The sequence below is a fragment of the Alligator sinensis genome, unplaced genomic scaffold, assembly GCF_000455745.1.
Source record: "Alligator sinensis unplaced genomic scaffold, ASM45574v1 scaffold353_1, whole genome shotgun sequence".
NCBI lineage: Eukaryota > Metazoa > Chordata > Crocodylia > Alligatoridae > Alligator > Alligator sinensis.
In genome coordinates, this window is record NW_005842075.1 from 2,456,284 (window position 1) to 2,469,389 (window position 13,106).

At 44.1% G+C, this 13,106-nt stretch overlaps 1 protein-coding gene across 1 annotated transcript in view; it reads right to left on the minus strand.

The window, feature by feature from the left end:
- Positions 1-4,378: 4,378 nt before the first annotated feature.
- The window catches only part of RAP1GDS1 (Rap1 GTPase-GDP dissociation stimulator 1), a 108,356-nt gene continuing 99,628 nt past the window's right edge, over positions 4,379-13,106 (minus strand). The window contains exons 13-15 of the mRNA XM_025204262.1: positions 12,039-12,165; positions 10,390-10,518; positions 4,379-5,128 (exon numbers count right to left, since the gene is read on the minus strand). Of these exons, the coding sequence (XP_025060047.1) occupies positions 5,001-5,128; positions 10,390-10,518; positions 12,039-12,165 (384 nt within the window). The 3' untranslated portion in view covers positions 4,379-5,000. The remainder of the gene's footprint in view (positions 5,129-10,389; positions 10,519-12,038; positions 12,166-13,106) is intronic.

A 13,106-nucleotide genomic window follows, 5' to 3' on the forward strand; every position in this document is an offset into this window, starting at 1 on the left:
GAAAGAGATGAAACAAGGAGGTAATTGTGAAAGAGGAACTGGAGACAATAGTAATAAAGGCAGTTATGGACAGCAGGGGCTAATGGGGAGAGGGAGAGAATGAATGTGAAAGAAGCTAACAGAAAGGGCATAACTAAATGTCATCCCATAACTCCTCCTACCCTGCAGTCTGTCTTGCCCAGAAACCACATCTAACCCCCTCCCCCTTCCCCCTACCATGCGCTCCACTTCTACATCCTTCCAACCTCTTTCTGGCTCACCAGAAAACCCTGTCCCACGTCTGTTTAAAAAGTTTAAATAAGCCCACTTCCAACATTTCCCCTGACCTGAAATTTGAACTCATCTATCTAAACGTAATGTCAGGTGAGGAAGCATCAAAAGCATAGTGCCCATCATTACCAGAACTAACCTGTCACTTGCAGCACAGAATGTTGCAAGCAGAAAATGCTTTTATAAATGGCAATCAGCTGGGGTGGGAAAAATACTCCCTTCCTAATCAAGATAAATTCCCACTAAAAAAAAGAAAATGAACCACACCAATGAGTACAGGACCAGACCCAAGGTGGCTGAATGCTCATGATATTTCTAATAGAGAAATCCAAAAAATGTGCTTTTTTTTTTTTCTTGCATCCATCATTTGCTAATCCATCTCAGTATGCTAGATAGACACTCTGGATAAAATGAAAAAAGGAGGTTGTTAAAAGTTAGCTGCTTAGCTGTCAGTGATTCTTAAAAGGAAAATTCTGTTAACAAAATTCAGTAATGGTTTAGAAGTTTGATGAAATTATAAAGTTTATGAACTTTCCTTTTCTTCTTCTATTGTGCAAATGTTAGTACAACTGGTGTTCTAGATAGGTATCTATGTATTTTTACTGGACACCCTCCTCCCCCTCCACTTCCTGATAGGCAAATATGTTAGTAGTTGAGTAGCTAGAGGCAGTAATTAACATAACCATTCTTCACACTTTAGAATGAAGTTTTATGTCAAAATAGTGAAAACTTTACTGAAAAGTATGAAGGGAAGTGAAGTTTAAGCATTACAATCTAAGCTCTTGTCTGGTTAGGCTGCTCTCTGGGACAGAGGGTACACTGCAGGGACCACTCCCTCTGTGCAGCCATGCACCTTTAGGGCTCCATTTAGTGTTAGGCAAGGTGTTTAAGTAACAAGTGGGAGTGGCCAGATAGCTCAGAGGTGTGTCTCTCCCCTGTATCCCTGCTATTCCTTGAAAATAACGTTTTTCAGGTGTCACATATAAGGAAGGCCACTACATTTATGATAAACCAAAGACTGTTTCAGATATGCTGCTCTGTGTCTGTTTTGTGCACAGAAGAATGGTAAATGGATATAGTTTAGAACAGCTGAACAGCTACAGTTTAGAGACCTGAGTTTAAGTCTTTGTCTTGCCATAAACTTTCTGTGACCTTGGCCTAGTCACTAAACCAGCTTAAACCTCAACTGCCATCTGTAAAATAAGAACCTTTTCTCATCACACAGGGTAGTGTGAGGATGCATTACAAAATGAGCCACTCAGATAGTACCAGTGGTTATAGAAAGCCACTCTGCATGCTTGAGGAAAGAAAATAAGAATTTATTCTTGTATCCAAACAGATTTACCACCAATTATCATCAATTACTTATACTCCGTTAGAGGCCATAGCCTCATTCTGGTAGGTGCAGTATTCACATAGTAAGATAAAGTCTTTATCAAAACTGCTTACAAGCAAACAAGTGAGAAAGCAAGGAAGGGGATGAAGAAAGAAAAAGACTTGCCCATGATCATGCAATAATTCAGTGACTGGACTTTGTAGTTTTCATACCTATACATATACAGAGGTTCTTTCTAGGGCTTCTGTCTCTTAGTCAAAGTGTTGCCCAAATGGCTAGTTTCGTGCCCCTGGAGGCTAGACCAATTTCACCTCAAGGAGAGAGTCACACCCAGGGTGAGTCCATCATGAGTTTATTGATTGCGCAAGCAATGTCAACAGAGGAGCTGATGCTCAAAGCAGTGTTGACCCCCCAATTTCTCTCGGGGTTACACTTTTATAGCTTACATAAACAAAGGGCTACCACGTGTCATACAACTATTGGCAGTACCACAATTTCCTTGTTGTTACGTCTTATCTTATGGGCTAGGCTTAGTTTGCTATTGGTTAGTATCTCCTGTTAAGTTTAGTGCATGCGTATTTCAAAAGCAGAACTGCGGCAAAAAGTTCTGTCGCATGCGCAGAGGAAAAGGGGAACTGCGGCAAAGTTAGTGTCTTTTAGTAACCTTATACCTTAGTGTAACTTCAGGGCATTATGCAAGTATGGCTACAAAATGCAGAGCAAGCAGGAAGGAAAAAGAAACCCACAACTCAGACGTTAGGCCTTGTGCTTCCTACACAAGGGATCATGAGGGCCTCATGAGGGACTCATACAGCTATTACTCAAGTGAGGCCCAGGTCATAATGTATTTTTACCACAAGAACAGGAAGGAGTTCACTTGGATAGCTCCAGTGCAAGACACTCTCCTTTCTAACATTTATCTTCAGTTACAAATATCGTCTCTTTGTACCCAGTGCAGACCTAGATGAGATTTGCACATAAAAAGTAAATCACTTGATATTCCTTCTGTGGAAAATCCAGCTGAAGAGGTAGTTCTATGGGCTTGTGTTTCATCTTGCTCCTGGTGGAAATAGTTTAACTAAAGGTGCTTTTTTATTAGTGTAGGCTGTTGACAGACATGGGGGGGGAGGGGGGAATGTGCTTTACTGGAAGAAGTAGTGCCTTAGTTTGATCTGGCTCCACTGTGTCTATATAGATTGGGTGCTTCAGCGGGACTTTTTGGCACTTTTCTCTAAAGCTGCAGTATAAACAATAGCTAGTGTCTGGGAGTAGGATGGAAGTTCCTGTACGAGCAGTTTATTACAGTTGTCTGCTATGGCAGGGGCAGGCAGCCTTTTCTGGCTGTGAGCTGGAATAGCCCACCCCAAGTCAGAGATGGGCAGGCAGGCACCAGGAGGCCCCTACTGCTGCTTGTCCTCCTGACTGCAAGGAGGAAATGCCTGTAGCAGCATTCGTCCCCGTGGCGGTGCAGGGGGAGCCTGCAGAAAGTGGCCCGTCATTGAAGCCTCGTGTCCACTGGTTTCTTCCAAAGAATCTGAGGGCCAGATTTGGCCCTGGGACCATAGGTTGCTGACCCCTGTGCTTGGGGACTTCCTTTTTTCACTGAAATAACAGATGCTGGCAGCTAGTGTCTGGGTATTGGACTATGTGGCCCACTGTTCTGATCTGTTAGGAGTTTTCAACCTTTTTAAAGCAGCGTATCCTTTCTGGTGGGGGTGGGGGTGGCAGTGGCCAGACGGGGAGCGGGGGCGGCCTTGCAAGTGATGGCAGCATGTGGTGGTGGTGGCTACGAGCAACTTTCCCCTGTGCGCCTGGCCAGCTGGGCGGTGCCTATGAAACCCGCAGAGGGGAGCTGCTGCCCTTGCCCCTGCCCCTGGGAAGTGGCAACGCAGGGTGGTGGGTGCTCTGTCCCTGCCTGCCCCCCACCCCAGCACCTTTCCAAGTACCCCTGGTTGACAACCCCCGTGTTGGGTCAAGTTCATAGATTCTCCTATCAAAAGTAGCTAGAAGTAAGTGGCTGTTTGCTGGCCTTTGTGAGAAGAGATTATTTAGCAGAAAAAAATCTTAACTGGCATCCTTTCTCGACTGTCTGGAGGGAAGGCAGCGGTTTTAATGAGCCTGGTGAATGAATTATAGTCGTTGCTGTTGAACAGGTCTGAGTTGTTTTGGGGATGGGGCGGGAGCAGCAGCTATAACTGTAATGCATAGCAGGACTTCTAATGTAAGATGCTTACTCACTGACTCGGTTGAGTAAAGCTGTGATGCGCAGTGCATGCAAACCCACCACACACAGGTTTGTAGGAAGGTTAGCATCACCACTCATCCCCGCTGGGTAGCATTTAGACTAAAGCCTGCAAGTATGATCTTCCCCTTTGCCATAGAATCACTATTTGGTTTCTTTCCTTCCTTCCTGTCAACTGGCAGTATATGACAGCCCCGCTGCTAAAGACAGGAGACCAGCTGGAATTCTCTCAAGCAACATTTCTGCTCTTCGTGCACTGCTTGCTGAACAGTCGCTGGAACACAAGCCTTGTAAATGCTTTTGGAGGACAGATTTCTGCCTGAGTGCTTTTATAGGACCAGAATCTTAGCACAGTATAAATCACTAGGGTGAAAGCCCAAATGACTATTGAACCATCCCTGTAGAGTACATGCTAATGACAAGAGAAATGGATTTCAGTGGTTTAAAATGGCTTCCTCTGTTTTTCTTTGAACTAAAAGCAAACATTACATCAGTCCTATGTCCACCACTATAGGGGCTTTCTTAAAGAGGAACTTTCACACGTGCATGGGACTGTTGTTAATTCTGCATTTGAATACAAAAAAGAGCAAACAACAGGGTAAAGTGAGCGCGCACTGGAATTTTTATTTGTTACCTCTAGGTACCATGAGTTTGACATTAATAGGTGAGACCAGTGAATGAGCAGCAATACATTTACTTCATTCCTGTGTTTTCAAAGCACCAAAAATGGAGCTAGATTTACCACTTAATTCTATAATCAATACCCTAGTCTCGACTTGCTGCATCCTGTATTGTCCCTAATTTAGCAGTACATTATTATGTAGTTAGGGGTATGAGGAAAGAGTCATCATGTAGTACCACTTTTACATCATCATAGGACTACAACATGCACATTCTACTATGTGGCCCAAGCAACAAGAATACAAGTAGAACAGTGATGGGTGGAGACTTTTTTGACAGGTTCATGTTAACACCACTTATGGATTTTAGAAACCTTATTGGACAAGTACCTACAGCAGTTCATCAGTGTGTGTGGGGAACATTACACGCATGCACAAGTGATACAGTGGAAAACATAGCAGGAGCGGCAGCAGGACAGAGGACGAAGGTGAAATTCATGATGGGATACTGTGTGGAAATTGGAGACTTTCCTCAGCTTTCTACCGCGAGTCTCTGCTCTGTAAGTGAGGCCTGCTGGGCAACAGTCTTGTTCTCATGGCTGCGGAGTTTTGATACAACTTCTAGAAATGACAGGCTCTGCACTTCCTTGTGAAGGGGCTCTGGAAAAGAAAAGCAAGGAAGTTTCACATTCTGTCCCCATGGCACATCTCCAAGCACGTATCTAAACGTTCACAGAGCTGCCAACGAGATGCTTTCTCTCCTTATGTCTCATGCTTGTAGCTGAGATGAACTGAGGTGATATGGGTAACAGATCCCATACTGACTTAAACAGGACGGCAGGTTTCTATTGCAGGGCAGATGAGCACAGAATAGCCTGGGTGACTGCATGAAACTGTTTTCTTGGTAATAACCCTGATGTGACACATGCAGTCTCAGAACTACTTCTTGAGCTGGGGGAGAGGCACAGAATTAACACTAGGACTTAGTTTTGAAAGGTGTTTGGCTTACACAACTCCCAGGGACTTCAAATGACCCTGTAGGTACCTAGCAGTGCTGAAAAACCACACTGAAGTGCCTTCAAACTAGTGCTGGTAATAAATAGCTGGAATTTTTAGTAAAAAACTTCTTGACTCTTCAGAACCTATTTCCTAAACTGGCCTAACAGAGCCAGTGAGCAGGCTGTCAGCCTACAGGCTTCCTGTACAGTACAGCTATTGAAATTATTTTTTGTCTAAGGTGGTTTCGGAGTGGAGGCTGAGATTTGTTTCTGGGGATAGAGAGAGAGAGAGAGAGAGGGCAAAGAAGGCAGTTAGCCCTTGTTGGCATGTTTGTTTACAGACTGTTTTTTACATTACTATAACTGAACTCAGTTTTGAAAAATTTTCTAAATCTAAAAAAATGAACAGCATATGGACAGTCTGGTCCATCTAAAACAGCCACTGCTTCCTCCTTGTACAGGGTACTAACAAAGACTGCTTTGTATACTGCTGTGCAGGCAACCAAAGATGGGGACTGGTATAGGTAGAGCAGTGGTTCTCAACCAGGGTGATGCCAAATCCTTTGAAGGGTGCCTCTAGGTACAAGATGAGCAGAAAAGCACACGTATAGGCTTTTCCCTGTCTGGCCAACCCTGACCCTCCACTGCCTGGCTCCCCTATAAGGAGGTAAGCACTGTCCTATATAGTTTTTGAAATGGGCTACCATCCAATTCACATAAGTAATGGAGGGAGTGCCTTGAGTCTGACAACCACTAAGATAAATTACAATTGTATGGATGCCAAAAAGGTACTGATATAAGTTGTAGGGCTGTGTGAAGCTTCAGACCGTGCTTCGAATCCAGAGAAGCTTCGGACGCTTTGGTGTCTGAAGCAGCATGTCCGGATCGAAGCGCTGGCCTCATTAGGCGTTCCAAAGTGGTTCAGAACTTCCAAACCGCTTTGGAGATCCGGCCATAGGGTATAATGGGGAATCAATGAAATAGCTATAACTTTGTTGTTTTTTGTCTGATTTGGATGACACTTGCAGAGGCAGTAGCCTCCGCTGAGAGCACGAAGCCTGCCAAGTTTCAAGAAGATCGGTGCAGGGGTTTGGGGGGAACTGCACCCCAAATTCTTGAAAGCAAAACTCGTTCACGTCTGTGTTACACTACAGGGGGTGAAAACTGCAGGGGTGGCAGCCCCTGCTGAGGCCACAAAGCCTGCCAAGTTTCAAGAAGATCGGTGCAGGGGTTTGGGGGGAACTGCACCTCAAGCTGCGGACAAGCAAAACTCGTGACATGGGTGACACTGCGTGTGTTAAGGCGCAGCAGGGTGAAAGCTGCAGGGATGGTAGCCCCTGCTGAGGTCATGAAGCCTGCCAGATCAGTCATGAGTTTTGCTTGTCCGCAGCCTGAAGTGCAGTTTCTCCCAAACCCCTGCACTTATCTCCTTGAAACTTGGCAGGCTTTGTGGCCTAAGCAGGGGCCACCACCCCTGCAGTTTTCAGCCCGCTGTGCCTTAACACACACAGTGTTATCTATGTCACGAGTTTTGCCTGTCAGCAGCTTGAGATGCAGTTCCCCCCAAACCCCTGCACCAATCTTCTTGAAACTTGGCAGGCTTCATGGCCTCACCAGGGGCTACTAACCCTGCGGTCTGCACCCCCCTGTGGTGTAACACATAGACGTGACATGAGTTTTTTTCTTTCAAGAATTTGGGGTGCAGTTCCCCCCAAACCCCTGCACCAATCTTCTTGAAACTTGGTAAGCTTCATGCTCTCAGCAGAGGCTACTGCCCCTGCAAGTGTCACCCAAATCAGACAAAAAACAACCAAGTTATAAATATTTCATTGACTCTCCATTATACCTTATCGCCAGATCTCCGAGGTGGCTCCGAAGCTTTCGGAGCTGCTTCTGCCAGATTGAAGTGGGAACCCGTGCTGGAGCTCCGGATTGGATCGCTGCCACCCAAAGCGGCCGGATCTGAAGCCGGATCGAATATCTGCCTACTCGCACAGGCCTAATAAGTTGTTACAATGTGACTATTTAATTTACCATATACTGCAGGGATGAAGCTGTAGCATAGCCACTCCACCTTTAACTGCTTCATCCAGAGTCAATGTTAATGCAGCTTAGCTGTCTTGTGTCACTGCAGGCTCATGCAGACAAAATAGCTGCAGTAAAACAGCTGATGTGCATTCCTGAGCATAAGCTCCTCCTCCCCTTTTAAAGTGGCGAAAAAGTGCATTTATGCAAACTGAAAGCACTACAGCAGTGGTTCTCAACCTTGTTAGACTCAAAGCAGCCCTCAAAAAATGCCAGCTTAGTTTTCACTCCTTTTTGACTACAGAAAGGATCTCAAGCCACACTGGTTGAGAATCACTGTGCTACAGGCTCAGGGCACTGAGTTTTATTTTTTTAATATTTAGTATTTTTTAACATAATGAATTCTGCTGAAATTACTTAAGATCTGTACTGCAGGCATGGCTTTTTGGCAGGGGAAGGGAAAAGTGCAACCCACTCAGCAATACAGTCCAAATAGCTCTGTCCCCCACCCCAATCCTGAGGTGCCACCAATTTGATTAAGCTCTGAGATGCTCATGAGAAATATGAACCTTTGTTTCAAAATTAGCTACATTGTATGCTACGACTATCTTTTACTTGTGGCAAGTCTTCTGTGACATTTCTTTTCCTTCTTCATTTCCTGTACACCAGTTTTCAATGATCTTGGACAGTGTAGCCCCTACTATATAAAAGCAGCGAGCCAGTGCTGTGCCTCTGAGACCCTTCAACCCCTGAACATTTTCAGTGAAGCTGCTTCTCAGATCCAGGGCATTCTACTGTGGAAGCATTCTCTATCCTCCTTCTCTTGCTAGGATATCACTAAGCAGGTGTTACCAAACTGACTTAGGAACTTATTTCCACTGGCAGAACTGCTTTGTTTAACACACAGACTCCTGTGAGCCTTGTGGCCCTTGCACATGGCCACAACTAGTATCCATGAGTGCTTTGTCTTTTTTGATTCTTTAGGTTACACATTTACATTTCCCAGGCTCATTGTTCTTTCCTCTTTCAACACACTAATTCCACTGCAACAGCAGTTTCCAGCTGGCAAGAAATATTTATTTCACTGGTAATACATAACTGCTGGTACCGAGAAGCTAAACAGAATGTCAGATTTACCATAACAAAGTATAGTGATAACAGCATCCCTTGTAGAAAAAATAATTGATCAAGAATTAAATGCCCAGAACAGTATGACAAAAATATTTTTAGCCTCTCTAGGTGCACCTAGATGTGCATGGACATTTGGTTCCCTGGGGACACACAGTGGCAGCACACCTTGTGCTACCACTTGTCTCTGGGAAATGTGCCATGTGTGCTTTGGTGCACAGCACGTTGCCCTAGGTGGGGTAGAAGAAGGCTGGGGCCAGCACTGGGCTGGCTCCAGCAGCCTTACCTGGGGTCCTGGGGGCCTCCCAGGGCTGCAGCTGCACTGATTCTGCCACACGGAGCCTAGCTGGCAGCGAAACGTGGCTCTGGCCTGGCTCCACTTTTCAGCAGCGCGTGCTGGCCGAGCGTGCAATGCTCCATTTTTCCCCCTGTGTTTTATTTATTTATTTGCCCCCTGGATATCCAGGAGTAAAAAAAACCTGGGAGTAACACACTCAGCCAGTGCGTCCTTGCAATGTGGAGAAAACTGGACTGTGCTTTGCAGCATCACATACCGCACGACCGCGCTCATCTGGATGTGCTTTCTGAGACCACTGGTCAAAGAAACTGTTTCTTTCCTTCAGTTATTTTATTTTATGGGTATTTTAAAATAACCTCAAGAGCCTATTCACTCACTGGCAGCAAAATCATGAACACTTAGGAGCATAAGAGTTCCCTCTAACCAGGTACTCATGAAATAAGGAAGGACTTGGTGGGGCTTTGAAAAAAACTGGCCAGTAATTCAAAAGTCTGAATATTTAAAGACGTCATGTTTGCAACGATGGTTAGAGCAGGTTCTGTTCACCTTTTCATGGTGTCAAATAGATTGGATAACATTGGGCAAGGGCAAGTGGGCCCTACCAATTGATGGGATGAGCTAGAACCTTGCCAGGGTGAAAGCTCTGACTCAGGCTGTATACAGACATGGTATCTAAAGCATTTCAAAGGGTGAGTGGACATTTGTAAGTGCCCTATGAAGTGTTGCAATGGGCAAAATTCTCCAAAAATAACTGGAAGAAACAGCAACTATTTGGAAGTGCTTAAAATGAAGTACTTTCTGTTGCATGTGGAGTGCAATGAGGTTGCTTGGTCCTCGGGCAACCCAGAGTGCTCTAACTTGTCTACCCTCATCCCCTGGCACCCATGGGGGAGAAGAAAGAATCAGGTGGACAGCCAAGCCTTCAGAGCAGGAATCCCTGTGTGTTGGTCTACCTCTAGCAGGAGGGGACGGGCAAGAGGAAGTGGGCTATCGAGTTGCTGGAGGTGGGCCATGTCAGGAATTGTTCTCTCCAGCTTTAGGGCTGAACACAGTTATTTCTTGAATCTCTGAGAACCAGGAGACTGGAGGCTGAGTGTACAGCAGAGCAGATGCTGACAGTTCCCTTCACTCTGTGCCACCCCTACTCCCCCACCTCCACTGCAGGGAGCTGAAGGGGAGCCACAGGTCTGAACAACCCCTCGCTGTGTTTCCCTTGCTAGAAAGCACACGCACTGCTGCATGCCATTGTAACAATTTTGAACTGCTCCAGCTGGGGGCCACAGAAGACTTGTGCATCTGTCCAGCATGCATATAAGAGGAAACAAAGCATTCAAAGTGAAAGCCTGCCTGTGTGCCTGCGGAGACACACTTTGCTCCCAAGGTGGCTGCCTGCCACTGAGCTCCCACTAAAGTCAGTGGAAGTTCAGAAGTACTGAGCAATAACCCAGCAGAAACCCCTTATAAATACTCACCAGATCCCATGAGGGCACAGATCAGCACCATGGAATTGTACTTGATTTCTGGCGCACTCCTTTCATCTGAGAGCAGCCTGTGTAGGATCTGGACTAACTGAGCATTTTCAATATCTTTCTCAGCAGTGACTGAAATACAAACAAGTGAAAAGTATAAATCAAAGAGCCAGAGTCATTTTGCTGCCTTGCTTCTGGCCACTTACTGATACAGTTTCTCTCTTCCACTGTAATACTAGGGCTGTGATGTATTCAGAGCCTGGTTCGTTTGCAGCAAAACTGAAATATATATTGAATGTTGTCATGCTGAGTGCCAGTTTTTGCTAAGTAATTGTAAGTTAGTTTAATTTCACTTAATGAACACTCAAGGAATTTAATGATATACTTAGGCATTTTGTGACCTAATGGAAAATGCACCCATCAGTCTGAACACTGAAAGGCAATCCCTGCAATCCTTCTTTAGTGAAACCCACAACTGACTTTGAATACTTAAAAAAAAAAAAAATTCCTGAACAAAAGAGAAAGCAGCTTAAAATCCAAGATAATAGGGGACACTCGGGGTCCATCAGAAGTGGTCAGTACAGGATTAGGACCTGGGTGCATACATTTTTAAAGCGATGTTGTCAACGTAGTGTAGGTCCCAAATGTAGAAACGTTGGAAGACAAAAGGAGAGGGATTAGAAGACCGAAAATAAATATACATATTTTCTCTCTCTTTTTTAAGCTGACGATTTACTTATCTATCTGATTTTCTCTCGAATTTCGGAAGCTGAACACCCTATTCTCCTGGTGCATGAAAACAAAAGTTGAAGCTGATTACAAAAGTAAGTATTGTTGACCATAGAATTAATTGTCTAAAATGAATGAAATGCAATAGGCAAGTAAATAGGACAAACAAGAGAAATGAAAGTCATGTTTAAAAATTCTTTTACCACTAGGAAATGCGAATGTTATAAACTCAGGCTATGATGTAACACACCAGTTTTTTAATTGAAATTCTCTCCCAAATTTGTTTCTGAGAAACTCTACAAAATCAGTAAGAGTCATTAATGTGCAGTATTCACTAACGTACAGAATTCCCCTTTGCTTCCATCAGAAAGTACCTCATGTCCCATCTAAGCAGTTTTTACTAATCTATTTTGGAAAGAGTTTGGCTATTCCAGTTGAGGCAAAGCCAAGTAACTAAAAAACTTTTAGCATATCAATCTCTTGCCCAGGTTAAAAAAACTTTTGTTTCCCTCTTAAATAAAATGATTGTAGAGAGAAGCCACTTTGACATGCATAATTATGATGTTGCAGAGTTCCTCACCAATTTTTCCCTGCAACACGTGCATACACAGTCTTCAGAAAAAAAGGGTGATTTTTTTTCTAACGATCAGCCCTGTGATTCCTAGTGGTGACTGAAAATCATGCTCAGTTTGGGATCTCTTTAGTTTACACATCTCTTAAAAGAATTCTACAGGCTATATTTTATCTATGCAGTTAGACTATTTCTATAGCCCTGCTGATCGTATACTTATAGACATGCTTGTGAAGGTCTAGTCAAACTTAAAATTGAATCTCATGTAGCAACGCTCAGGCAGCTCCGTCCTGCCCTGAATTTTTTGCACAGACCAAAAGAAAAATGAAGACCTAATCCCTGGGATACTCACCTAACTCCAGAGCTGCTATTAGTGCCAGAGCAACAAGAGCTTCATTTTGCATTATTACATGTTCGCTAGTTGCCATAGTAACTAAATGCTTGATGCCACCGCTCTGAACAATGGTCCTAATTACATCCTAAAATAAATAAAAATAAAAGAACTGAAAAAGTCTTGCATTACATGTAACAAACAGCATTAAATATGTTAGCTGTAATATCTGCTGCAAATATAGGTGTGTATCTCTACATTCTACACACGTGCATAGGTACGTGTGTATAAATATACATGCATGTATGCATAAAACATTTCTGTACTAATATGTAATTTCCCAGTGTAACCTGTTCAACCAAGCTGGTTAATCAAAAGTTTGAGTTGCACCACATTTAGTTAAATTTGTTCCTTACTCTTTTCCAAGTTAGGCATTATGGGCTTTTTTACTTGTGCTCCAGGGGTCGTGTGGGAGGTACTTGAATTAGAGCAGCTGTGAAAGCGCTCTAATTACAGTGCCTGCAGCATCTTGTGTACCAGCATCCCTGAGCTTCAACATGGTGGACGGGAAAGTGAAAGCACCCCTGCCACCATCTTGAAGTGCAGGAATACTGATACAAGAGACATGGAGGCTGCTGGAGCCTGCTAATTAGCACGCTCCAGCAGACTCAGTTAATAGAGCCTGCTCTGACACGCTGTAATTGCAGTGCATCAGAACAACCTCTCCACACGTCTACAGGCACCCTATAAGAAACTATTTTGTCACATGCAGATCAGTTGGCTATAAAAATATTTGCTCTCCATCTAACTCTCAGCATCATTTCAAGTCAGTGAATGTGCATAGATGAATCTTTTCTCTTCATTATGCTGGTATTGAGACCCAGCACAAACCTTGTCTGAATCAGCCCAGTCTTCCTTTATTGTGTTCTGAGTGGAAAACTAGAGTCCATTTGTAAGCTTGGCATCCAATTTCTGATTATCAAATACCCAATCTGTCCTGGACTGGGGGAGTTTTGCCCAGAACTTTTAATGAATTGAGGCTGTCTTGGATCCCAGTTATTAAATAACAGAAATTGTAGAGTAGGGAAA